This window comes from Dermacentor andersoni, chromosome 11 (assembly GCF_023375885.2).
Source record: "Dermacentor andersoni chromosome 11, qqDerAnde1_hic_scaffold, whole genome shotgun sequence".
Lineage (NCBI taxonomy): Eukaryota > Metazoa > Arthropoda > Arachnida > Ixodida > Ixodidae > Dermacentor > Dermacentor andersoni.
In genome coordinates, this window is record NC_092824.1 from 93966634 (window position 1) to 93992881 (window position 26248).

The 26248-nt window shown below is 47.0% G+C and overlaps 2 protein-coding genes across 2 annotated transcripts in view; one reads left to right on the plus strand and one right to left on the minus strand.

Moving 5' to 3' along the window:
- Positions 1-3: 3 nt before the first annotated feature.
- On the minus strand, positions 4-3603 carry LOC126539071 (myophilin-like). Its single transcript, XM_050185785.3, has 6 exons — positions 3322-3603; positions 2407-2561; positions 1927-1993; positions 1668-1772; positions 1499-1531; positions 4-748 (listed from the first exon to the last, which is right to left on the minus strand). The coding sequence occupies exons 1-6, from the start codon at positions 3373-3375 to the stop codon at positions 554-556; spliced, it is 609 nt and encodes a 202-aa protein (XP_050041742.1). The 5' UTR covers positions 3376-3603; the 3' UTR covers positions 4-553.
- An 8925-nt stretch (positions 3604-12528) lies between these two features.
- LOC126539068 (uncharacterized) overlaps positions 12529-26248 on the plus strand; it is a 60493-nt gene continuing 46773 nt past the window's right edge. Inside the window, exon 1 of the mRNA XM_050185780.3 lies at positions 12529-12568. Coding sequence (XP_050041737.2) covers positions 12549-12568 — 20 coding nt within the window. The 5' untranslated portion in view covers positions 12529-12548. The remainder of the gene's footprint in view (positions 12569-26248) is intronic.

A 26248-nucleotide genomic window follows, 5' to 3' on the forward strand; every position in this document is an offset into this window, starting at 1 on the left:
CGCTGGCCTTTCTCTGCTTTCAGCATTTATTTTCAATGAAGCAACAGCAAAAGCTAACACACATACTCAACACGTCAATATACGCCTTCTTATTTTAAATTTCAAAATCCTAATTTCAATACTAAGCCTTCCCCGAGAAATCAAGGTGAAGACAATACTTCGGAAACACTGACACAGCAACAAAAAGTAAACGAAAGGGTTCTGCAACTTGTACGAGGCTGGTGCAACAAACTAGAAGGTTCAAGGGATGAAGGCACTGTGAGGCACGCCACAAGTGGAAGAAGATCTGTCACAGCAACAAGCCAGTGTAAAACCACAGAGGGCCGGTCGAAGACGACGGGAGAGCACGCCGGCCGAAATAAATGCACGTCTACTATTGCAGAAGTTGGCACATACCACCAGCAAGCGTCCAGCCGCTTGCGAACGACACTTCGAAGGAAGATGCATCGCACGAGAACACTTTCTGCATAAATTCGATGGTGCGGGAGAAAGATGGATGCGGAGATGGATTGGTTCACCGTTGTCAGGGGGCACGGAAAACAGACCAGTCAGTTCATCGGCCGTCCGGCAGGATCTGCCTCGATGCACCGTATGGTGTCATCCCAGCCTGAGACGCTCCTTTGTTCGTGCCCGACTGTAGTCCGATGATGGTCTTGCCGAGCTGAAGTTTCTCCTTGGTGAAGCCTCGTCGGTTTTCATCGGCTACCTTGACTCCAATTGTGGGACCTGGGTATCCCTTTTTCTGTGCCTACACAGGAAAGGAATGCCAATGCTGAACTCTCAGGAAAAGGTGAGAGGTTACTTTAAGCTTGGTGTTGAAACACACGTGAAGCCTACATACTTCTCACGAAATATTTTGCTATAAGAATTGCCAAGGGGCATTGTTGAATAACTGTATGCAAGCAGGAAAGATAGCCAATGGGTGTTACCCAATGGGGTACCGATTTCAGGCAAGGCATGGAAGTATCTGCAATTTACCAAGAGTTCAGTGAGGAGGTGCATTGGTGAATTGTAGGGTAACAGTTTTCGTAGTGCTTGTAGGATGTATTTTGCACTCGGTTCAATATGAACAAGACAAGCAGTGAAAGAAGATAAACGTAAGAAAATATGGATAGTTAAAGCACTGTCTAAGTCTTGTCCTTGGCTTTGCACCAAATCTCATCACCTCATTATAACAAGCATTTAATGTGTAGTAATTATTGTGTGCATCATCATCATTTCCGATATGCATGTTGGGTGCAATAGCCATTCACTATACCAGTGTGCTATATCGATGGGAAAATAGTTGTCACTCACTTCACTGTAGCGTAATATTACCCCATAATCACCAAGTTTTGCCAAGGATCATACTATGAACAGTTATGTCTCGCCACACATTACCTATAGTAATTCGTCAACCACAAAATCTCTAAGACTTTCTCTTTAAAGATAAACACATAAAATGACCAATACAGCCCTCCCTCCCATCTCTTTTCCACGTATATAAAACGTAACTTACCAAACCACCTAACGCGAACATGCAGTTGACAACCTGCAAATGCAGTAAAGATGAAATTATTTCGAGTTCAGTAAAAGAATGCACTGGAAATTTATTCTAGATGCAATGGTGCGAAAAAGATGGCACAAAGACATATGAAATGTACACTGCAAACACGAAATTTGTTTACCATGTAAAGGTTTTTCCTTTCATACAAATCGTTCACTTGGAAAAGGTCGTGCGATTTGAGCCCATAGCTTTCACAGGCTTTGAGAAACATTTCCAAGTTCTCCCTCTGTGAAAAAGATTTTAAAATTTCCATTGTTAGTGACTGCACACATGTGGTAAAGGTGACGAATGAATGTAACCTCGAGCCTTCCACTCTGCACAGTTGAGAAACGGTCACATCGGCCATGCAAATGACATCAAATCAAAATAAGAACCCCTACCTGTTTGAATGGTGCTTTCATTGTGTTAATCTTTGGCACAGAACCAGGTTGAAGTTTGTTAATAAGCCTGCAAACAGAATGTAAAAAAGAATAGTAAATTATGTAGATGTACCTCTGGCAATGTAAATTATATTAAAGCAGCAGCACAAGGATATATATATATATATATATATATATATAATTCAGCACATTGGATCACATTTCTTGTTGGCATTGTATTATGAAAGGTTGTGTAGATGTCACGCAGGTTATCGCCTAAACGGTTGCAATCGCGCCGACAGGCGACTTCAATGCGAAACAACTTCGGTTGCAGCATGAGATTTCACATATTGAAAGTTAGCAGTAAGTCACTAAAGTACCTAGCTGATGCCACGTTGGATCAAGTTTAAGCTTTTGCAAATCATAATTGACATGTGACTTATGACACTGCGAGTTTCGGATGGGCCGTGCTTGTACGCAGCAACCGTGCAGCGTGCTTACGTGCAAAGCGCTGTCCCATCTTTCAAGACGTCTGCAAAGTCCAGCTGGTCCTGAAAGCCTTTCTCCGAGTTTGGTGGATCCAGGTCGAGCTCGGTGACGGCTTTGATCCAGTCCAGTGCCTCGACAGCTCGCGGCATTTCAAACTTTGCCTGAGCCTGCACGGGAAACACGACATCGTATATGGTACGTGACACAAATTGAAACTTGTGAACGCGTTTTCGGCCGCGCTTTCACGTTCGCCAATGCGCGCGCTTCCTGCTTTCGATTATGAGGCGTACGGCAGAAGTTGAGCAACTGATTACGCCGTGATCGCACTTTCAACGAACGACGCGCGAGTACGGGGTTTTGGTTCATTCGTTCGAAGTTGTGAAGGCATGTCTGGAGGTCAGTTGCGCGCGCAGCAACCTTTTTTTTTTTTTTTTTTTCGGCGTTCTTTCGGCGTGAAAAGAAACGGTGTCGCTTAACGACGTTTCAAGGCTTTCGCCGGCTTTCACCGCTACACCCCGTTCGCTTCCCGTTCCAGCGGGAGAAAAAAAAAGTAAAATAAATTAGTCGCGAGCAATTGAGCCATTGACGGCCCAACGTCAATCGTCCAGTGTCGCGCGATCAACCAAAACGACAAAACAGAAAAGCGCCGGTCTGAAAGATCGGCGCACTTGTTTGCTTCTTTGGGCGGCTCGTTTTAAGCACTCAGACTCTCGTTAACGGAAACGCATACCGTCTCGCCATGCGCGCTTTTTTTCGGCAACGTGAATGGCCATTTGCGAGCGAAACGATGCGTGACAGCGCGCGCTCGGCTTCGATGCTTAGCGTACAACCAACCGGTCTGACAGCAACACCAGCCGTACGGCGGTCCGTCTTGTACCGCACATAGCGCCGAGCGAAGAAGAGTTCGTACAGGAGAAGAGTGCTTACCTTTAGCATGCATTCCCGGCTTAATCCGTACGCGGGACCCTGGAACGCAGCCATTGTGTGTGTAGCCACCCGCGAAATACCGTCGCTTTTGTTTTTAGCGGACTATCCGAGGCACAGCACAACGCCAGACGGCGCGAGGAGGGATATTTTTTTTTCGCCGCTACTACCGAGCTAGGCCGCCGCCGCCAGGCCGGGGAGATTTGCAAGCGCTGGGCGTGCACGCCGTAAGATGGCGACGGCGATGGTCGCTGCCGATTGACCAATCGCAAAAGTGGTTTCTACGCGGCCGCGCGCTCTCGACCAATGGGAGCTGGCCTTTCATTTGGAGTTTGGAATGTTTGCGTCACCCGCTGCTGCATGCGCGCAAAAGCGGCGGCGAAGCAACAAGTGTCCGACCGACCGACGGACGGACCTGCAGCGCCGGTTGCCGGCGAGGGGTGAAAGTGCCTCTTTCTCTCTTGTCTTTTCTTTCTCTGCAGAACATTTATGTTTTTACTTCCGCCCGGGCCTCCCGCGTTCGCATGTGTACGCGCTCGAAGCCCCACGAAAAAAAGAAATGCCGATAAACCGCAGTATTTTACGCGTGGCTGCGTTCGTTTTCGCGTGGCTCGAAGTGTTCGAGTCGAAATCATGTTATGCGCTTTGTCACGTAAGAATTGAGGAGAAGCGCGCTTTGAGGGAGAAAAGAAGAAGGGGGCTCGAAAAGGTGACTGCACTCAGTGGACGGTGTCAGCCGAGCTAGCTGACGAGCCTTTCGAGCACGCCAGCCTGTTCGGTGTTTTGTGTGTTCGAAGGGAATGGCCGGACGCCCTGCTTTTTATCTTATCTCACTTCACCGCGGCGTCTGCCGTCGGGCACGCAACGAAGCCATATAAGGGCTCTCTGTGCTCGACCGGATTCAGTACAGTCAAAGTGCCCACTGCAATATTTCGGCACAGTGTGCAGATTCATAATGTTGAACGACGCTTTTACATGAAATAATTAAAGTAGGTCGTTGCTCTCTCCGCTCGAGATGAGAATAGAAAACAAACAAACCTAGCGCACACTGTTCATTGCATTATAGGTATATAAAATGAAAAAAAAAAGATACTAATAACGATGTGTAAAGACAATCTCCGCGAACGGTTTCCAAAATGGCGAAATTTTGTGGACATGATTTTGTTATTTTTACATTACAGGACCACTTCCGCGTTATTTCATCATGAAACTACCTGCGGAATTCTTGTCGCAAGCCGCCAAGCGTCTCAGTAAAATCTCTTGGATTTGCTCTTTAGTCCGGGCCCGGATAGTTAGGAATGGAAAATAACCTGGCTTATACGGGTGTTACACGGGGGCACTTTCGAGCCCGATCGGGATCGAATTTCAAGGCCGCGATTGGCTCCTCTGCTAAAGCTACGGTAGAGAGCCAATAGCGGTCGAGAATTTCGGTCCGGATTAGGCTCGATCGCGATCGAGAGTGCCGCCGTGTGACACCGGTAACAACGTTCCATTACCACTCGACCGTATATTTCGCTGTCAGAACGACCACGCTACCACCGGTTTTGGTATTGCGAAAACCCGGATATAACGAACAACTCTGGTCCACCTTGGAATCTCCGCACTGAGACCTACGCCTTGAACGAATTCATCGAGCTTTGTAAGTGCAATCCTTCATGTTCGACTCTAGATCCGGAATAGATAACTGAGGTGTCCACTTATTGAGTCATTGCCAATAAATTCAAACTAAAAGACTATGTGGCAGGTGGTATGACTGGCGTAGCATTTATTCACTAGAAATTCTACAATTATAGGTACTCTTATAGCAATGCACTGAATACAAATTTTGCACATGTTTTTCTTCTTCACGCTCTCTTTCTGTGTTTCATTTAGAGCACAGCTCTTAGGCGCCCTTGTAACCGATCGGGCGAGTACAGCGAAGGATGAAATGGCGAACGCGCAGCGCGGATGAAAGACAGCGATGTAGCGAAGAGAGCGCAAGGAGGAAAGCGGAAGAGGAGGGTATGGCGTAAGCATGAGAAGAAAAGCGTATAGTGCCGCGCAAGACGGGTTAATTTTGCGGCGACGATGGCTGCGAGATGGCACCAGAGTAGCGCGCGTCGTCTGTTGTTCGCCGATGACGCGAACAATACCATATATGGAAACAAAGCGCTGCATGAGCGGAGGTCTGTCTGCGGCGGCGGCTGTGAATCGCGCCCACGCGTTACCCACGCGCTGCCTCCCGATTAGCGAGGCAGTCGCGCCACAACTTTGCAACGTGCCGCACGAGACAGCTTGTCCACGCCAGCCAGTATGTCGCGAAATGAAAGCACGTATACAGCTGCGCTCAAATTTGTCGGTGAATTCTTTTTCTACACCGGATAAATAGTGTACTTTGATGTCGGGCCTGTTATTTGTATTAGCATGAACGAGTCGGCTCGTGTCAGACTGGTTTTACAATGCGTCTGCTGGCTCCTTATACGTATGCGCTTGTCCTTTAATTCTCGAACATTACGCTCTGTATCTGTTTCGGCTACCGTACTTTATCGTCGCTTATACTTATGTATGCTTGCGTACGCATGACTACGTGCAAGTTGATTTTATTCGCGTTATATATGTGATATACGTTCTCTTCGCTGTAGTGTATGATGCCATTCAGGAAACGGGATGCTAAGCGTCACTCGACAATAACAAAAATGAATAAACAATTATAGTGGGGAAGGAGGGGAAGAAATAAGTATTTAAGCTTTTCACATAAATGAAGCACATTGTGTTTGTTCTGGCTGGTTGGCTGACATGTTTGTTTATCACTTCAGCACGATCGCCCCTTACCTTTGATCATATGTGCACGAACGGAGAAAGGAATCGAGATGTCAGCAGTGTGAGTATATATGCTGGTTAGCAAGGCCACCCGTGGGATACAACACAATACGATGCACTTTATTGTCAGGTACTTCTGGCTGGAAAAGTCCGCGTCAAATGCTTACGCGCTGGAACAGCTCTTCCCTCCTTTTCCGCCCCACTATTAGGCTTTCCGTTGTTGTTGTTGTTGTTGTTGTTGTTGTTGTTGTTGTTGGTGGTGGTGGTGTTTTCACACGGTTCGAGGTAACCTCCGCGCCCAGCCTTGGTGGCGCTGAACCGAACTACGTCGGGACGAAGTGCAGGTAGCAACGCGAACACGCCTCGGCGGCAAATCGATCGACGCTCGCGAGAGGTGTGCAGCCTTGCGTATCGCGCGCTGTGCACGTGTTCTAACGTCTCGCGAGAGCTCCTTCCTGAACCGGGATTCTCTCGCTTTCCCTCTTCTTCTCCTTCTTCTTTTTTTAATATTTATCCGCTCCCCGATCTACACGCTACCGTGCGAGCGTGCGTATAACGGTCTATCTGCTTGCAGACTACCAGGCGCACTACGCCGGCGAGCGCATGTCGCAACTCTCTTTTTTTTTTTTTTTTTTTTTTGCGCGCAGCTGGGATGCCTCGTACTGCTTCCGTTCCGCCGGTCTACTTTTCACCGATTTTTTTTTTTTTTTAATTCGCTATCGTTGTCCTTGTTTTCGTTTTCCGCTTGTTTTGTTTTCCGTTTAGCTTCCGAGCTACTGCGCGTCGACGGGTGAGTGTGTCGCCGCCAGCTACCGCCGCAGGACGTCCCGCCGAGAGAGACGCAGAGAGAGGGGGGGAAGGCAAAAAAAAAAAATGAAATGAAGCGGGAGAGAATGGAAACGGGATAATGAAGACATGAAAGAAAAATGAAAGATGAAGGAAAATGCGTGTAGCTCTTTGTCAGTGCATGAACTCTCTTCGGTATATATAACGGACAGGAAGGAACTCCCGCAGTCAGGGGTCCGGTCCAAGTGAAATCAGTGCAGCAGCATTGCGGAAAGTTGTGCGAGTGGGGGGGGGGGGGGGGGGGGGGGGCTGAATCGACTACACTGTCTCAGATGAAAATCATATTATTAATTAAAATGGTGCACCGTGTAGTACCTCTTAATTTATAAAGCGCGTGCATATATAAACTGAGAAAGCGATGCTTTCGCCGTGCACAGATGTGTTTGCGAGCGTTCCCGAATTCCGTCAGAAAAACTGGCTTATGGCCCGACTCGATTCGCGTCGGCACTTGGTCCTGCGGGCTACATAGACACGCGGCCACTGCAGCAACGGGACCTTGTGCAGAGCGCTCCACCCGAAGCAAGACGGATCACTCATAATGAGTTAATAGATGTTTATTCTCTCTGCTTACGATTGCCTTGATAGCAGACGAACGCTGGCGCGGATGAATACAGTTTTCGTTGCGCGTTCGGCCCTGTACATGACATGGCTTATTACACGCAACGGCCTGTATAGCTAGCCCCCACAATGCTGCACGCTTTTTTTGTGTATGCGCGTACATACGCGTGTGTTCAACGGCAGGTGATAGTCTGCGGAGCACCGGAAACTGTGTCAAACGCTGCCGCGAAGAGGGAAAAAAAAACAAAGAGAAGTTGATGGGGGTGAAAAGATTGAAAAGGAGGGGCAGATTAGAGAGGCGGGAGCTTTGCAGCGTAACAACGTGTAATCCGTATTACGCATGCGCGTATCGTGTGGTCACGCGCTCTTTTTCCCTCGTGGAAAGGCAAATTAGGAGCACGATTGAAAAAAAGCAGACGGACAGCAGATCGCAATTGTGTAAAGGCATGGCAGCTCCCAACAATTGAAGCTGCTTCACGGATGTACGCAGACGACATGCAAATACGTCTGCAGCCGCCGTCACATTTAACGCTAACAATGATGACGCCTTCATGGCGGCCAAAACTTTACGAAACACGGGATGTAATGAACAAATATCTAATGCTTTTGAAAGAAGATGCACTAAGGTATAGCGCATGCAAAGCAACTAAAGCACTGGCATTGGCCTAGGGAGTGGGAAAGTGAATAAAGTGGGAAAGAGGAGAAAGAAAGGTTCAAAAGAGAGAAAGAGCAACGTAACTTCACATCTTGATTTCTCTTTCGGACATCTTCAGTGATGAACATTTGAGTTAGTATGAACTGTTTATTTCGCTGCTGGCTCTTTATATGATATGCATGGTAGTCCGAATGCTAGCTGTAGAGTTTGGAAAGCCAGCCGTCAATCGATGCAATGTATTTAAACAAGAGATTGAACATCTGACGTTGCATTGATAGAGAGTTCCTGTAACCTACAACGTGCACGTTAGTGTGAAATAGCAATATTTGTCTTGTATATGGCCCTTCCTTCACTGTACACATAAGAGTCCATTACGGGGGAGGACCCCCTTCCCTCCGCCCTGCGAACCGTATAGGTAAACCCCCAATTATACCGGCTGCATTCTTGCTGCAAAAGTTGGACTGTCTGTTGCCACTGCACTTGTCTTGAACTTTTGTAATGGGTCGTACTTTTTCTTTTGGTATTCACGTGGGTAAAGTGCTTTAGAAAGTATAAGTAACAATCTGCGGCGCATAATTACGGTCGAAGCAAAGAGTGCATGCGTCTGTTAGTATTTCCTTTTTCTTTGATTATGCGTTGTCGTTGAATGTTACGACAAGATTATTTTTGTACGAGGAAGTAACCTTGCGTAAATAAACTTCCAATTTGTGATCACAACAATGATTCACTTATTTTCTGCGCCTCCCCCCCCCCCCCCTTCCCTCCACCCCAACTCGGGAAAATGGGAAAGCCTCTAGATTGTATGCTTTATGTGCAGTCTAAAAGTAGCACTCTTCGCAACGTTCGGCTTAAAATGCATTTGGTCTTCGAAGCGCTCGCGGTCCGAGAAATGTCAAATTTTTTTCGCAGTCAATACATACTTTGCTCCGCAGGTATTACAGTGGATTGTTCATACATCGTTTATCTGAAAGGAGCGAGAGAATAAAGTTATTTTCTAAATAATTTTCTCGGCTATAGTCGTCAACCTTTTCCTGCCGCACGGATTTAAAAAGGAGTTTTGAAGCCGTCTTTAATGTTGCTCTTGCGTTTCCTGCTCCGTTTGTTATATATGTGTTGCTATAGTTCTAAGATTGGCGGTAGGCGTATCTCAGCTCCTCCACTTCTCTTTGAGCTCGATGTTGATGATGATAATGAAGATCAATCAATCAATCATTGATTTAACGTGCCCAGGAACAACCCTAACGTCTGAGCGCTGCCGCCCTCCCGCCCCTCCTGCACGTATACATTAAGTACCAAACCAAAATATAATATAACCAAATATAAGTAAAACACACATACACAACGAATAAAAAGAACAATTATGAAAACAAGAGTACGCATACAACGAGGTGCAAGATAAACGCAAAATAAAAAGGAGGAGAAAGGCAGTTGAACAATGTGTGAAACTACGGAACAACAACGCATGCAAATATCTGAACAGAACAATCACAACGAGCTATGAAAAATACCTGTATCACACACACACAAAAAAGAAAGAAAATGAAAGTAGAGGACACCTAAGCACTTATGAGTTGCGAATGCGAAAGCTTAATGTCCCATTGAACGCCGCTGAGCGGTCCTTCGAGTTATGAACTCGCGGGCTTGGCGAACGGATTAGCTCAGTGGGTAAGGCACTCGGCCTATGGTCGTGGGGTCGTAGGTTCGACACTCACTAGCGCCAATGTCTTTCATTTCACATTTATTCTGTTTGTTTTATATACTGATTTATACCGAGGCGCAATTAGAACGCAGGCGAGAGCTTGCACGGACAAGGAAAGTGTGGATAACACAGGCTTCCGAGAGCGAGGGTGACGTGGCGTCGCGGCGACATGCCCTCTCCCCTCACGCAACACCTGGCGCGCTATCCCATTTCATCCGCTCTGATTCGTCGAGGCGAGCTCGTGACGTGGCGTCGCAGCCAATGGGAATTTAGCTGCTCTTTTCGCTTGTTCGGACGACAGACGTACACCGGCTTTTTCGCTCACTGAGCTGGTTGACCTTTTCGCATCAATGAGCGTTATAAAGACTCAGTATGGTGGATGGTCTTAGCGCTGGTGATGACAGGCAGGGACATGGAAACATCTCCGTTCTCTGGTGATCTAGTAATAATCATAATAAATCTCAACTACCAACTGTAATCCACGCCGCTGCACAACTGCGGGACACACTTCGCAGTGTTAGGGTCCCTGTAACGGAATTCGGGGCAGTTGGTTGGCGGTCAATTAGGACGACGACCCGTTATAAATCTGGGACGTCGGCGAGCCTGCGGCCGCTGCATCTCTTGCGCCCGGAGGCACGTGCTCATCTCGGCCTTGCCTCGTCAGCGCAGCAGCGCAAGTAGCATACACAGCGTCGAGGGGCTCCGTCTTTTCGCACGGCTCTCAATCGGATGCCTTTGTTCGGAGCTCACACTCGTATATAGGCTCCGCATCCGCGGTGGTCGCGAGAGGAATGCCGCGCCCGCCGTCGTGCTGAGAACCCCTGCGTCCTGTCACGCGGGGTTTCCGTCCGCGACGGCTCGGCTCCGTATCGTGTGTCGCCCGCGGTCGACCGAATATTTTTCTTTCTTTCTTTTTTTTTCCCCTGTAGCGGATCGCGCAGCGCAGCCCGTTGCTCGCGGAAGAGTCACGCGGTGCGCCTTCGGCAACGCCGTATGCACGTGCATGTCGTATGTATTGCGCCGGATCGTTTCGCACATAAGGTGCCCCCCTTCGCATTGAGCAGGCGCGTGAACGCACGAAAGTGGAGACGCGTCGTGTAATGCGTTGAACGCATCGTCGCTGGTCTCGGTGACAAGTCTGTTTGCCCGAGACTTCCGCTGCCATGGATCGCGTGCAGTACTGTAACCCTGAAATCACATTAGCTGTAGTGTACAAATGACAGCGTTCTTTAAAAAAAGTTCAATGAGTTAAACAACTTTCCACTCTCGGGTGAGAAATTTGGAACACGAGCCGCGTGGCGCGAACTGTGCATTCCGGTAGAGCCATGGAGCGCCGTGTGATGCCCGCCGCTTTGGCTCAGCGGTTATGACATCCGGTTTCTGATCAAGAGGTCGAGAGTTCGACTCTCCGCCGCTGCAGTAACATTCCTATGGGGAAGTGTGGAAGCGTTAATGGACGCCAGCTGGTCAAAATTAGTGCCTCTATAGCCTTCCTACTGGAACCATATGCACAGGGTATCCATTCAAAACCTTAAGGCGTTTCTCTTAGCCAGAATTTTGGACCTAGACCACTATCGGTCACACCATCATTACGTATATGCGCACGACAGATATTATTTCTTGGTTTATCTTTTCTAGCCTAGAATTTCTTATCCGTGTTTCTTCCTCTGTTGAATGCTCTGTCTTCAGAAGCCATCTGTTCTTTGAGGAAGGGCGAATGGTCGAATCATCCGCACACTCTTGGAACTACAAGGTTCCTGAATTCCCGCTGCATGTAATGGTCGCGAAAATGCGGCACGTACTTCTGTTTGCTTTGGTAACGGGATATCCAACGACGTCGTGCAGTGGTGAAATCTAATGTGTGTGCCGCAGGGGTATGTATTTGCCTGCGTGCGACCCGCATGATCTCCGTTTTATGTCCCATACCATTTCAGGCCGCGCGGTGGTTTATTTGTGTAGTACGGTTCATATATGGCTTGGCGCAGAGGGTTACTGCGCTACCGACTGGCTAGAAGCGTGTCGTCTTCATGTTTCGAGCGCCAACGATAGAGGCGACATCTTGCGAGTGATTAGTGAGCTCGAGCCTCTCGTATTGTGGCCTCTGAGATAGGGCGCCGGCTCGGCGACTCATCGCTGAATCTCGGAGGTCATGTGTGTATCTACGGCACACTACAGCGGCATACTGTGAACTGTAGTACACTGTAGTGACGCGGGAACGATGGATGGAGCGAGCCTTTGTCGCACCACTCTATGGTCATTAATTTTCTGTGAGCACACCTTCCTATTTCATTGACAAAGAATGACTTAATTTATATAGGAATGCCTGGTCATGGCCTTTTTTTGTCTGTTGTTTTGATGAGCTTGTGTGTAACACGTTTGTGCAACATCGCGCGCACCCATTCAATCTATGCACAATTTTTGTGAAACCAAATCACACTCCAATATAGCATCCTTTCTGTGCACTTTTACCCCTCTTCCTTGGTAATTTCTCCGCCTTGATTGAGCTGCTACCCTTGCCAGTCATGTAAAAAATTCGTCCAAACAAGTAAACCATATGTTAAGAATTCAAACTAATTCAAACTTTCGCGCCTTGTCGCCTGCTCCACTGCCCGCACGTGGCGGTGCCATCGCTGTTACGTCAGTCCGCCCTTGCGCGATGGCGTCGATGGCTGCATGTGCTTCTTGTTTACGCGGTAAGTCGAATGCGTTTTTCTAGTTAATAGAGGTTAGGAAGCGCGAACTTTCTGCACTAGCCTACTCCGACCTGTGAACGACGCCCCGCTGCGTTAGTTGGAAGGCGTGTCGTGCGAACAGAACGAATTTGTCGTCGGCGGCACGGAGGAAGGTCGCGAAAAAGGCCGGCGCGATGTTCGAAGCGTCTCAACAAGTGTCGCGAAGTGGGCGTTCTCGAAAGAAATGTGGCAGAGGTGTCAATGGTTTGTTTGCTTGCTCGGATTTTCTCGATGTAAGTGCACGACGGTCAGGTTAGGCGGTTTTTTGACGCGTTCAAAAGTTCTGTTCCTCTTGGTTTGCACGCTACTACGGTTTTGTTGTCTACCTGATACTTTCGGAGGGAAAGGAAGTGTGTGTTAGCAAAGTGCGTTGTTGGGCGAGTCGGTGCATGCTTGCAAGGCAAAACGGTGCTTCTATAAAGCGAGTAACGAGAAAGAGCACAATCATTGGTCGACCTATAGTATATGCAGGCAATCCTTGGAAAATATCCAAGCGCCTACATGCGTGGATGGCGAGGCTCTGAGACATACACATTGAGTCGCAAGCTGTGACTGAGCGCAGCTTCTTTTGCTATGGCATAGCTTACTGGACGTTACATGGCGCGCTCGCGGTGCTATAGTGTGCAACCGTGAAAAGAACAGTAGTTGTTTCGACGACTTTACGCTTAGGATATAAAAAAAAAAGTGCTTAGCCGCTTGCATGTGCGCTCACAACCGTGGTTCACATCGCGGTTCGTGCGAATAAACCGCGCGCGCGGACCGTGGCGAATTGAGCGGCCGCAGCTCTAAGCATCGGCTTCACAGTGCGTCAGCATCTTTGGCTGTGGCACACACGGAAAGATGCGGGAAGGAACTAAGCGCCGTCATCCCTGAGAAGCGATAGGCTCGAGGCATGGTTGAGAGCGCTGCACTACGATAGCGTTCGAGCGCAGTCACGTGGTTTTATTTCATATTTCGCGGGCTTTCTTTGAACGCCGAAAAAGAAATAGCCGCGCAGCATGTAAGTTGCCACAAAAATTGGATCGGTCGTTTCTGAACCCCCTCTACAACATAACGATACGCATTTGACCCTAAAGCGAATATTACAAATTTTGCATAATTCGTCTTAGTTAACTAATTAATCGGCATATAAAATATATTCAAAGGAGCGCCACATGACGGCAAACCATATGCCGTTGGTTTCAGTCAGCTGCGGCTGACGACTTTCTTCAAATTCTTGGCATGAGTTATGTGAAACACCCTGTATATATTGCTATGCCCTAGGAGAGATATAAAAGAGTGATAACGCGACAAGTTTTCGGTTACTGAAGTGGAATGCCCCGACTTATTTGGGCAACGCTGAAACGGTCGTGAGTGCCTGTCGTCAATCTAGTTGTTCTAATTCTGAACATCTTTCGGCATGCGGGTGAGATAATCTTGATATAGAGACCATGTGTACGGTTGAAGCAAATCTAGTTGCGGGCGAACAAATGTTAGATAGGCTGATTTCTTTGTGATTAGGGAGAAGTTAAGCAGGTTTCTTCGTGCGACTATAGTGTTCAAAGGCTTCGGAACAGGTGGCTGCTTTAGCTGCCCGCACAATGTTAGGTGTAAGATGGACGCCAAGGTATTTGTATAATAAAGCACTAGAAGCTTTGGTATTACTTATGAAATAGGAATACTCAGTCAGTGCGCTCACGGCCAAAAGAAGTTACGTTATATTTGGAGGGGTTAAGGGACAGCTGCTAACTTTTGTGCCAACTTTAGGGTAGCTCAAGCTCATTTTGAAGGGCAGAGGTGATCATCGATACCTTTAATTGTACGGTAAATAATGTAGTCGTAAGCGAACAGTCTAACCTAGAATGATGGGTAAATCACTGATAGGTAATGACGATGAGTAATCAGGAATAGTGGACTGAGGACACTGCCTTGGGGCACACCGCTGACTTCTACCTTCGCAAAGGTTAGACGAAAAGTTATTCACAAGTGTTGACGTAAAGACTGAAATTTATGAAGCCAAGATAGCGGTGATGAATCTAACGGAAGGGCAGATACCTGGGACGCAAAAGGGCAACGAAGTACTGCATCTTAACAATGAACAGCGCGCAGAACACGAGACAGTAAAATTCACAAACACGAACAGTACGAGCGCGTGTGTGTCTGAATTTTACTGTCTCGTCTTAATGCGCGCCATTCATTGCCATTCAAATCATGCACCAACAAGCCCAAAAAGCTGCGCTGCTGCATCGTAAGATTTGAGAGAAATCTAGAAAAACGCAATCAGTCGGCTGGTTCACGTTAGAATAAAGCTGTCCTAAATTCAAACCACTTTGCGTCTCGGTGAGTATAGACCGAAATTTTAGGCGAATCAAATGCCTATTTCCCCCTCTTAAATCCTTATCGCGCCTATTTATCATATATAAGCACGAACTATGGATTACATAGGAGACATTTTAGTGTCACCTTTATCGTCCCTATATATGCTTATTTCGATGTTGTTGCCTGTATTGGATTTTCAGGGCCTAGAAATGCCTATTTCCGTGTTTTGACCTATTCTCATCTTGTTTATAATGTTGTCACCCGCTGGAAAACTTGGCTGAAGCTTGCGGCGGATTATTAAACAAACGCTGCCGGTGTAAAGGCTCTTATTGACAGCTTTGCAGCTGTCAGAACAGAACCAAGGATATATGTTGTCTGCCGTCGCTTGGAGTGATACTCGGATTATTTCTTGCATCCCGCCTAATTACGTAATTAGTATTAAGTATTCAACTTCTCACATATTATACTTAGATGAAAATTTTCAATTAGAAAATTGTAGAGCAACATAAAGCTTTCTGTTGCTCAATGCGTGCTACATAAAAAGTGTTTTTCCGAGCGTGAAAGAAGCCCGAGAATAGACGTAAGTATAATTGCCGCGCGACTGACCGCTCGAGGCACTTTGTATGCTTTGTATGCACCTGCCATCTGTCTCATTTGCGATTAGCTCTCAAGAAATCTATGTGCTAGTTGTTGTTTTCTTTTCTTTCATGTATTTCCTTCTTTTGCGTCAGTAGTTTCGCAGTTTTTTTTTTTTTTTTTTGGGGGGGGGGGGGGTCAATATACTGCGCCTGCCAAGTTTGTCACCGTTGTGCTTGCACGTCACGAATGGTACGGTATGTAACACGCATGCGTGGAATTTTGCATGGAAGCCCACATGTCCTCTGATGGCGTCTTGTGGAACGCGTAGAAGTGAATCTAACTGAACGATGGGTATGCCTTGGAAATCAAACCACAGTATAGCAATACGACAATATGGGTCTGCGGTACAGTCACTGGAAAATTTTCCAGTGAATGTATTTTGTTTGAGTTACTTGTGATGGTACATTCCTTAATTTTTTAATTAAGTTCATAAGTACATTTAATTTCCCTGTGATTTCCTTGGTGTCTCTATTTGTTGGCTTCTTATGATATTATGGTAGTAACTCTATCTTGTGGGTCACCTCGGAGCCACCTTCATATATAGTGTGGGCCAACCACGTTCATCGGATGTGACGCTGTTTCTGGAGAGGCGTAATTTTTATGCACGTTACTTCGTGGCGGGAAATTAAAGTTTTTTTTTTTCTTTTCTCCTTTTGTAGACTCGTTACGCCAAATCGCCCTCTTTATGCAACTGCTAAAGCGGGCAGTTTCATATCCATCGAAAAATGTCACGTGCCAGAACGCTTGTGCTCCGAGGCATGCTTAAGGCCGGAAAAATGTCCAATGCGCGTTCGACGGATGGTCAGCTCACGTTCAGCTGTGAAAGCACTGCGAACACGGAAAGTTCTGTTTTGCAGGGTTGCAGCGGCAAGCGTGATCACGCTCATCTCGACGCAGCACGTCGTATCGGGTTCGAGACAGAACATTATACATCGCTGGGGAGCAGTGCATAAATAGAGACAGCATACGATTATCACAGTCGCTACAGACAGTACACAAGAAGCACGCCGAAGAAGCGACAGTGTTAGATCAATGAGCACGCAAGAGGGAACGCTAAAGAAAGTAAACGCGAATATTCACAACAACGTCGCGTCACCCTGCGAGATGATTGGAATTATCCGACCCCGTCAGTATATTCAGAGCCCTCACTCTGACGGGCAGCCACTTCGCCGGTGGGTCTTCGTGTGTTTCGCATGAAATCGCGGAACGTCGAGTTCATCCAGATGTCGAAATGTATAGATACCACGAGAATGTATCCATAGAACCAACGCAGATCTGTTAATTTTGCTGTGTCGAGAAAGAAGCAGCAGTTTATTGAAATAATGAAACGGCAATCTCATCTTCTCTCTTGCTTAACACGCATGTCACCTGCTCTCCTTTGTGTGCGTGTGCGTGCGTGCGTGCGTGCGCGCGCGCGTTTGTGTGTGTGTGTGTGTGTGTGTGTGTGTGTGTGTGTGTTCACATTAGGCGCAGAAATTAGGCAGCCGCTGAACTCGGATTCGAATGAAATTTCTTGCATTTGAGAGAGAACGCTGTATCTTACGGATTACAAGAATTTTGACGTATAGAGTCTCAAATGTTTTGCAAATGTTGCCAGAAGTCTTACTTTTAAGTAAGTTAAAGAAACATTGAAGCGCGAAGCTTACAATTCCGTAACTATGCGCAACAAAAACAGATATCGCGGTTATGTAAACTGCCTCTTTTAGAGCATCTACAAAGCGGAGAAATTTGATGTGTCAGTTAATTTACAGGGTACGTAACGTTATTGCAATCATTTACGAGTGTTTTGCAAAAAATCCTGTACCGCAATTTATTAGTAGGCTTCAGAGCGGTGTTTCACGAATTAGTCTTTCTTTTTTTCGCCTGAGATGTTTACAGAATTTCTGATGTCGCTGTTTGTTACTGAATTACAGAGTAGAAGACTTGGTACTTGGGTTGTTTCTGTCTTGCTTTTTTTCTTTCTGTCAATTTGTGTATATTCAAGAACTTCTGTTAAATCATCGATGGTCTGAATATACAAAACGTGTAGCGTTAGATTGTCCCCCCCCCCCCTCTATTTTAGATGTAATACCCGTGTCACACGGGCGTTTGGAAGGCCTTCCAACCGATAGTCAGTTGACTCAAAGGTCAAGTTCGAGCTGCTACACGGGCGGTTTCGAAGGCCGCCGAGTCAATAGTCTATCGACTCAACGGAGCACCCTATAACTCTATCGAAATCTCAATGGCCTTTGAGCAACGGAAGCGGAAACGCGCGAACATGCCCGCTCGTTCACAATGTGCTCGTACTCACAGTTAGAAAGAACAAATCAAACCAAATGCTCTAAAAATACTATATATGAGTGTTATTCATTATTCAATAAAGTGGTTTTGCCACTTGACATGTGCGAACACACTCCAAAACGGCAGCGGCATCGAGAGGCGCAAACGTTGCCGCAGTTTCGCTACTCAACAACTTAAAAACTAAACATATATGTATGGCAATGTATAAACAAATTTTTTTAATGTAAAAACAAACATAAAATAAATTATAGTGTTTTTAAATGGTTTTAATGTTGTTTAACTTTTCGTGACATGAAAACGAAAATAAAGATCCGCAGCGCCACACAATTTTGCGAGAAACGCCTGAACCACTCAACGGCCTTTCAAAAGTGCCGTGCAGCAGCGCGACAACTGCTTTGAGTCGATAAGAGTTGTGGCGTTTCAAAGGCCGTTGACTGGAAGGCCTTCCAAATGTGCCCGTGTGACACAGGTATAACAAACATCATCAAAATCGGTGCAGTTGACGCCGATCAAGAAGGATTTCTCAGTTCCCGTGCATTTAAATACGAGGGCCGGAGGCAAAGCTTGCGTTTATGATAATCTGAGACATTTGTCGCACGAACAAGCGTTGATCCGTTGACGTGTACCTTGTTCGGATGATAAACACAGCAGGAGCGTCCGCTTCTATCACTCCGGGGTTATGCTTTTCGCGTCTCAGAGAAACGCAAGGTGCGACACGAACTCGTTACGTACACATTTCCTTGGCGTCTCGACATTTATGCCGCCTGTCCGTTCGTGCACTTAAAGGAGACACTAAAGAGAAGTATTATGTCAGGCTTGGCTGATGGATCGCTCGTCCGGACGGCAAGTAGGAGGCCTTTCGCCAGGCGCCGAGGGAACTGGCGCGACAGAAAACTACGTGAAGGGAGTCGAAATGTAAAAGCTGAGCTGAGCTGTCTTAATAAATTACGCATGTGCAATGGAATACAAAAGAAAAAACGAAATGCAAGAAAGACAGGAAGAAAGAAAGAAGGAAAGAAGGAAACAAGAAAGGAATGAAAGAAAGACAGAAAAGAGAAAGTAAGAAAGAGAGAAAGAAATAAAGAACAAGCCATTGTTGCCACGGAATAAGCCTTGGTGAATCAGAAAATAAGCCAGAACAAAAGCCCCGTGGCAACGCCGCCTCGAAATTCCTGCGCCAGCGCACTGTGACGTCATCGGCTTCGACGGCAAACCCTCTTGGAATTTCCTGACGCGCGTAGTGTGTGCGCATGGCCATGGACTCTCAGGAAAGAAACGGGGGGGGGGGGGAAGCAATAAGGATCAGCCTCATTACCCCCGCCTTTCGTCGAGCGTGGCTACTAGGCCACTGTAGCGTGGCGTGCACATCGATTGATGTTTACAGTTTCGGCATCCCAAATTGAAGTTATGACCGGTGCGGTGCGTGAACTGATACCCGTGCCACCCGGGCGAGGTTAATGTCATTAAAAGTTCAAGACCTTAAGTTTCTTAATGTCATTATATTTCGATCGCTGCTACACGCGCATACTTAACGACATTAAACGTTGCGATGGCGATAGCTGCAACGAAACGGTTAAGTTTGCTTGAAAATCGTAATACAATAAAAGAAAAAACAGTTATCTAGGGAGCAGATGTTTAAGAAATGGCGTGAGAAACATTAATAGGCGCATTGTATGTAGTTTACTTCAGGAAAGTCATTGTTGCACCCAGCCGTAAACCGTTTGAAGCCAAAGCTAGCTCGACGGACAATCCATAGCGTAGCCAAAGCATTGAAATTGGAAAAATGGCGCTCACAGCTTCCAAGCTCTCAAGCAGCGATAGTGAAGAATTTGATGACCGTGTGTTCCAGTTTTTTCTGGCGTATGTGCTTCTTCGAGCCAAACATCGTCGAGAAATTCTAAGGCTTCAATGTGAGGCCAACAAGGCATGGAGCCGCCGCCGTGCAATCGGAACAGCTTCTCCTGCTTATAACGCGCTCACGATTAGTGCTCAAGCCATGCGTAGCGGCAAGATGGCCTGCTGATCTCTAATAAAAGAAAGAGTTCCTTTTAAAAAAGTGAAGAATATATTAGTTGTTTTTATCTAGAAGTTGGCTTACTATTTCTTAATATCGCCAGAATGTGGTCGCCACGGCCACGGCGGTCGCATTGTAAACGAGAGTACGCTTTCGACTATAGCCAAGTGGGTTGTAATAATTGTAAGAACGCAATACGCCGCGAGAAAGAGCAATCTTTTTAAAGAATTGTTATTCACTAAGAATGCGTTTAGTCTCGTCAGAATGTGGAGACACTGGGATCGAGAGTACGCATTGGACGGCCAAGTGAGTTACGAGAACGCACTACGTCGCGAATGGCATTAAGCTTTCATGTCATTAAGCACGTCCGTGCGGCACCCCGCGAATGACATTAAAGTTTAAGGCATTAGCCAGTTAATGTCATTTTCTGTGCCCGTGTGGCAGGGGTGAAACGTTGCACGAGATGACGCGTTGCGGAGGACGACAATGCAGACAATCGTACGCATCGCATAGAGTTTTACGGCCGTTTAAGTATAACTGCTTCACTAAAGAAAGTTTCCTTTCACGCAGATTCCAACCTGGGCGTTGGATCTGCATATATTCTTTTTTATTGGTAGAGACGGACTGCACTGTATTCTATAAAGCAGCGAAAGACTGCACTTGGCGAATTTCGATAACATTTACTGAGCCGTAATAGAGCTTCCCTCTACCCCCCCCCCCACACACATGCACACGCGCACACACGCGCACGCACGCACGCACGCACACGCTCGCACACGCGCACGCACGCGCACGCACACACACGCACGCACACACACACACACACACACACGCACACACGCACGCACGCACACACACACACACACACACACACACACACACACACACACACGCACGCACGCACGCACGCACGCACGCACGCACGCACGCACGCACGCACGCACGCACGCACGCACGCACGCACGCACGCACGCACGCACGCACACACACACACACACACACACACACACACACACACACACACACACACACACACACACACACACACACACACACACACACACAGACACACAGACACACAGACACACACACACACACACACACACACACACACACACACACACACACACTATAAAAGAATTGTGACGTCGTACTGACGTATTGGCGAGTTCTTTCAACGTGAAATTGAAAAAAAAAGGCAGTCTAGTCTTCATTTTGTGTTCTAGTAATCAACATTTTACTGCGAATTCAACGATAATAGTGTTCTGAAAGAATACTTTATCAGTCTAAGGTGATATTGTGTTTCTCGTGTTTCTCGACTTTTTTTTTGCGTTATATGAACGTCTTAATAGACCTCGACACCGTACTGCCAAAACTTCGAGAGTGGCCTAACAATTACCATGGTAGCTTCTCTACGAGCCAGTTTTCGTTTCGTTCCCCAGGAGGCACCTTTGTCGTGACGTCACTACGCAGAGGGTGGTCACGTGGGAGCAGGACAACGCAACGTCTCTGCACACGGCTCCTGCTCGCCCGGTCGTCTGATATGCTGATAATTTATGCGCTCGGCCCGGTGATAAGTGAGGTAATTTATGATGTCTATACTCACTGCACGTCTGTGTGTCAGTTTAAATCGATGTGCGATTACTGTACAGCATTCCACTTCGCTCCTTTAACGTATGCAGCGTTGCTCGTGCATGTGGTGACGTATTGCGCCTTTGCTTCAGTACGAGATACGATCACTTTTCAGTTGTTTCTCAGACTTAAGCTCCTCAGTTGAGCGGTCTTCAAGTTTTGAGTGGCGTTACACGTGTTCGGTAATGTAAATGAATCTTTTCTTTATCAGGTGGACTCGTCGTAACCATTATAACTTCCTGCGTTCACAAATAATAATAAAAATATTATATATTAGTTTAGGTATTTGATTCAATATTTAATTCGATAGTAAATGTGATATTAGATTCTTTTATTTTTTATTCGATATTTGATTCGATATTTAATGTGATATTCGATTTGGATTTCGATTCGATATTTTATTCGATAATCGAATGTCGTTTCTTCGATTATTCGTATTCGATTTATTGGAGCACTTCTAATATCGAGTTAAGCCATATAAGTAAATCAAGCTTTGGTAAGCCTGAATGGACGCGGAAAATAATGGCAGGTTGCCGCACAGCCCCGAACCACCAGCACCATCTCGCCGCGACGTAATCGATGTTGACAGCATCTACTCGAGTCTACGTAATTGTTTTATTTATAAAAGAAAGGAGCTACATTGGATTCTAAAAGAAGCGCACACTCAACCTAGCGAGTCAGAGGGGAAAAAGACGCCTTTGCTCACAAACTGCCCGTCGAAGTTCTGGCGCGAGATTCAAGACGGGGAAGTTTGGCGTTTGCAGTGTCCGTTCTTAATGTAGGTTCTGTCCAATCCTCAACATTAACCAGTATCCTTCTCAAGTTTTAACTTTGGATCACCAATTCACCCTAATCAGATCCATTTCCCGTCGAGTGGCTCAACAATGACTTTTGAAAGATTACGACTGAAACTTTAGTTTTAAAGAACTAGTGACTCCCTCCTCTCTAGTGCATTCGGGCCCTGAGAGTATGGAAACAAATAAATACAAATAAGTTCTAAGCTGGTGTAGTGTTGCTCTTTACTGTTCCTTTATTAAGTGGCGTCCAAAACATGGCGGCCATGACGTGTTTTACTTTTCTGCATTTGCTTTCGACGCACGCAGTAAGTAAAAACATATCCTTCGAGATCGGTTTCCTTTATTCCGGCCGACACAGTCGTCGCTGGGGGGGGGAGTACGAATGTGGACGCCACCTGTTGGTGCCTATAATGTCGTCGGTTGGGCAAAACCTTATGAAGGCAGCGCTCGATTGCAGTAAATGTGCTGCAATAGAGCGCGCGCTGCCTTTATTTTGTAGTGCACTGTAGTGCACTACAAAATTAGTTACACACGGTCGACAGCTCCGGCTTCGGAACGCAAAAGCTACACCGAGACCTGCGTTTTTTCTGCCAATTAGAAAAGAAAAATGACAAAAAAAACGATGTCGTGCGTACCGCTGCTCTGGTCTTGCTCAAAATGTTCAGAAAGATTGCATTTTATGCTCGGGACCGATCAATGTAACACATTTTATTATTGATTGCCCGGATTGCCCCCCAAGAAAACTCGAAATTACATTTGGTCGCGCCCCTCGCAGAGAGTGGCGCTTAAAACGTGGCGGCTATGTCACTTACGTGGTCTGCAGTATGCCAGTGCATGTCCTTCGAGACTGCCGTCTATTAGCCTCTGAGGAATGGGATGTGAACACCAAGATATAGGCTGAGACGAAGGCAGCTACGCATTATTATTATTACATTTTTTTACAATCCAGGCAAGTAACACAACCGAATAAGTGTCATATTGAACGATCCGAACTATAAAATGCTATATTGCTTCGAAATTTGAGCAAGAACAAATCAGTGGTAAGCGTTAATTAAAGCTATACAGAACGCATAGCAGTTTCTATCGAAAAAAAGACAGCGCGTTGAACTTTAACTACTCATGCTCGACAGCTTCCCGTTTTCACTTGCAGCTGCGTCTGTCTGAGACTTAGTCATCTTCTAAGATTCGCTTTGCGGATGTAAATCGGAAAGAAGTCTGTGTATCAGTACAGCATAATAACTTCGGCATTAAAATTCCAGCGAGATCCCCGTGACGTTCTTGCCCTTTCGTCATTCACACAAACAATGCTTGTGCGACAGCATTCAGCGTAGACGATCGTCTCGCTTCGGTAAGAACATCCTTAGAGTGCATCAAATACATTGTGCAGGTCCACACCAAGTTTTACAGGCGCTTGCAACTCGGACGTTCGTTTTTACAAGCTATGTGAACTTGCAAGAAATCACTGTAGGCGGGACAGAGGCGAAGGTAACATGTAAATAATAATAATAATAATAATAATAATAATAATAATAATAATAATAATAATGTATTTTTGGTGCTCCATATTGATGAGGCAAATCGTTCTAAGAATTTGAATAAAATTGAGTAATATTATAGTGCCAATTTTAATGCAAAACAAAGTACACTACGCGGCGAAGCGCTAGTAACTATTACAAAAAATTATCAGAGAAACCACGACACGACGCCGAACGTGACATTTCTTTTTCATTTTTTTTGCATTAATTCCGCACTTAAAAGTGCGTCATTTCCTAATAACGTTCCCCGAATTGCGGTTGCTGATATCTTTTTCGTCCACGTCATTTCTTTTTCTTCGCTTTCTATTATAGAAGATGCATTTGCGTCAACTAGCTCGACAAACTCAGTTTTCTAAGAAGCCTTCACGGATCAATTAAACTTTATTTTCCAGAAACATCTGGATGGACTCCTGGGCTAAAAGCTGCAATCTGCAGCTTGACAAAGGCCCAGAAGCCATGGCACGTAGCAAGCAACATCAACAACTACAAAAGCATTGCATTTGAAGTAAGTACCACATAAGATACACACTAATAAACAAATACACCAAATATTTTTACCACAAAATTTACAGGATTAACCAATTAACACGATAAAAAAGTCATGAGCCATTCCACTATTTGAAGGTGGATGGTCAGCGAAGCTGTGTAGCAAACGACAAAGACGTAACACGGAACTCTGAAGAAAGGTACGAACACATTTATTGTCTTGATCAGTAGTCATCGTGACGAAAGGTACGCACACACATTTATTTTTATACATCCGCGTTCATTCGTGTTATACATTCATAATCTACATTCGTGTTTTCATTTCGCGATATATTGAGGCAAAGAATTTAAGACTTAGATCACCGCACCGACTGGCAGTGGGCCAGTGCCGTCAGCGTCTTCGCGAAGGGGCAGTATGGGAACGCTGGCATGATGAGCGGCAACGGAGCCAACTGGAAGACGACGATGAAGGCGCGAGCATTCACTCACGTGTGCGACGGGCAGTATGGGAACGCTGGCATGATGAGCGGCAACGGAGCCAACTGGAAGACGACGATGAAGGCGCGAGCATTCACTCACGTGTGCGACGGGCAGTATGGGAACGCTGGCATGATGAGCGGCAACGGAGCCAACACGTTAAGAGGACGGCGAAGGCGCGAGCATTCAGGCACGTGTGCGGCGGGCAGTATGGAACGCTGGCATGATGACCGCCATCGGAGCCAACTGGAAGACGACGACGAAGGCGCGAGCATTCACTCACGTGTGCGACGGGCAGTATGGGAACGCTGGCATGATGAGCGGCAACGGAGCCAACTGGAAGACGACGATGAAGGCGCGAGCATTCACTCACGTGTGCGACGGGCAGTATGGGAACGCTGGCATGATGAGCGGCAACGGAGCCAACACGTTAAGAGGACGGCGAAGGCGCGAGCATTCAGGCACGTGTGCGACGGGCAGTATGGGAACGCTGGCATGATGACCGCCATCGGAGCCAACTAAAAGACGACGACGAAGGCGCGAGCATTCACTCACGTGTGCGACGGGCAGTATGGGAACGCTGGCATGATGAGCGGCAACGGAGCCAACTGGAAGACGACGACGAAGGCGCGAGCATTCGCTCACGTGTGCGACGGGCAGTATGGCAGCGCTGGCATGATGAGCACCATCGGAGCCAGCTGTAAGACGACGACGAAGGCGCGAGCATTCGCTCACGTGTGCGACGGGCAGTATGGCAACGCTGGCATGATGAGCACCATCGGAGCCAGCTGTAAGACGACGACGAAGGCGCGAGCATTCAAGCACGTTTGCGACGGGCAGTATGGGAACGCTGGCATGATGAGCACCATCGGAGCCAGCTGTAAAACGACGACGAAGGCGCGACCATTCACTAACGTTTGCGACGGGCAGTATGGGAACGCTGGCATGATGACCGCGATCGGAGCCAACTGGAAGACGACGATGAAGGCGCGAGCATTCACTCACGTTTGCGACGGGCAGTATGGGAACGCTGGCATGATGAGCACCATCGGAGCCAGCTGTAAAACGACGACGAAGGCGCGAGCATTCACTAACGTTTGCGACGGGCAGTATGGGAACGCTGGCATGATGAGCACCATCGGAGCCAACTGGAAGACGACGAAGGCGCGAGCATTCAGGCACGTGTGCGACGGGCAGTATGGGAGCGCTGGCATGATGAGCGGCAACGGAGCCAGGGTGTAAGAAGGCGCGAGCAGTGGCACGAGTGCGAGGGGCTGTATGGTAACTCTGGCAGAATGAGCGGCAACGGAGCCAGCTGTGGAAGAAGACGACGACGAACGCGCGAGCAGTGGTACGAGCCATTGCTGGTGATGATAGTTTTACGGAACCCTAGGCATAAACAGGTTCGCTGTAATAATGGCATATCAATCAGTTTAATTCACCAGTTTCAGATAGAAATTACGTCTGGCGCCACCAGACAAAT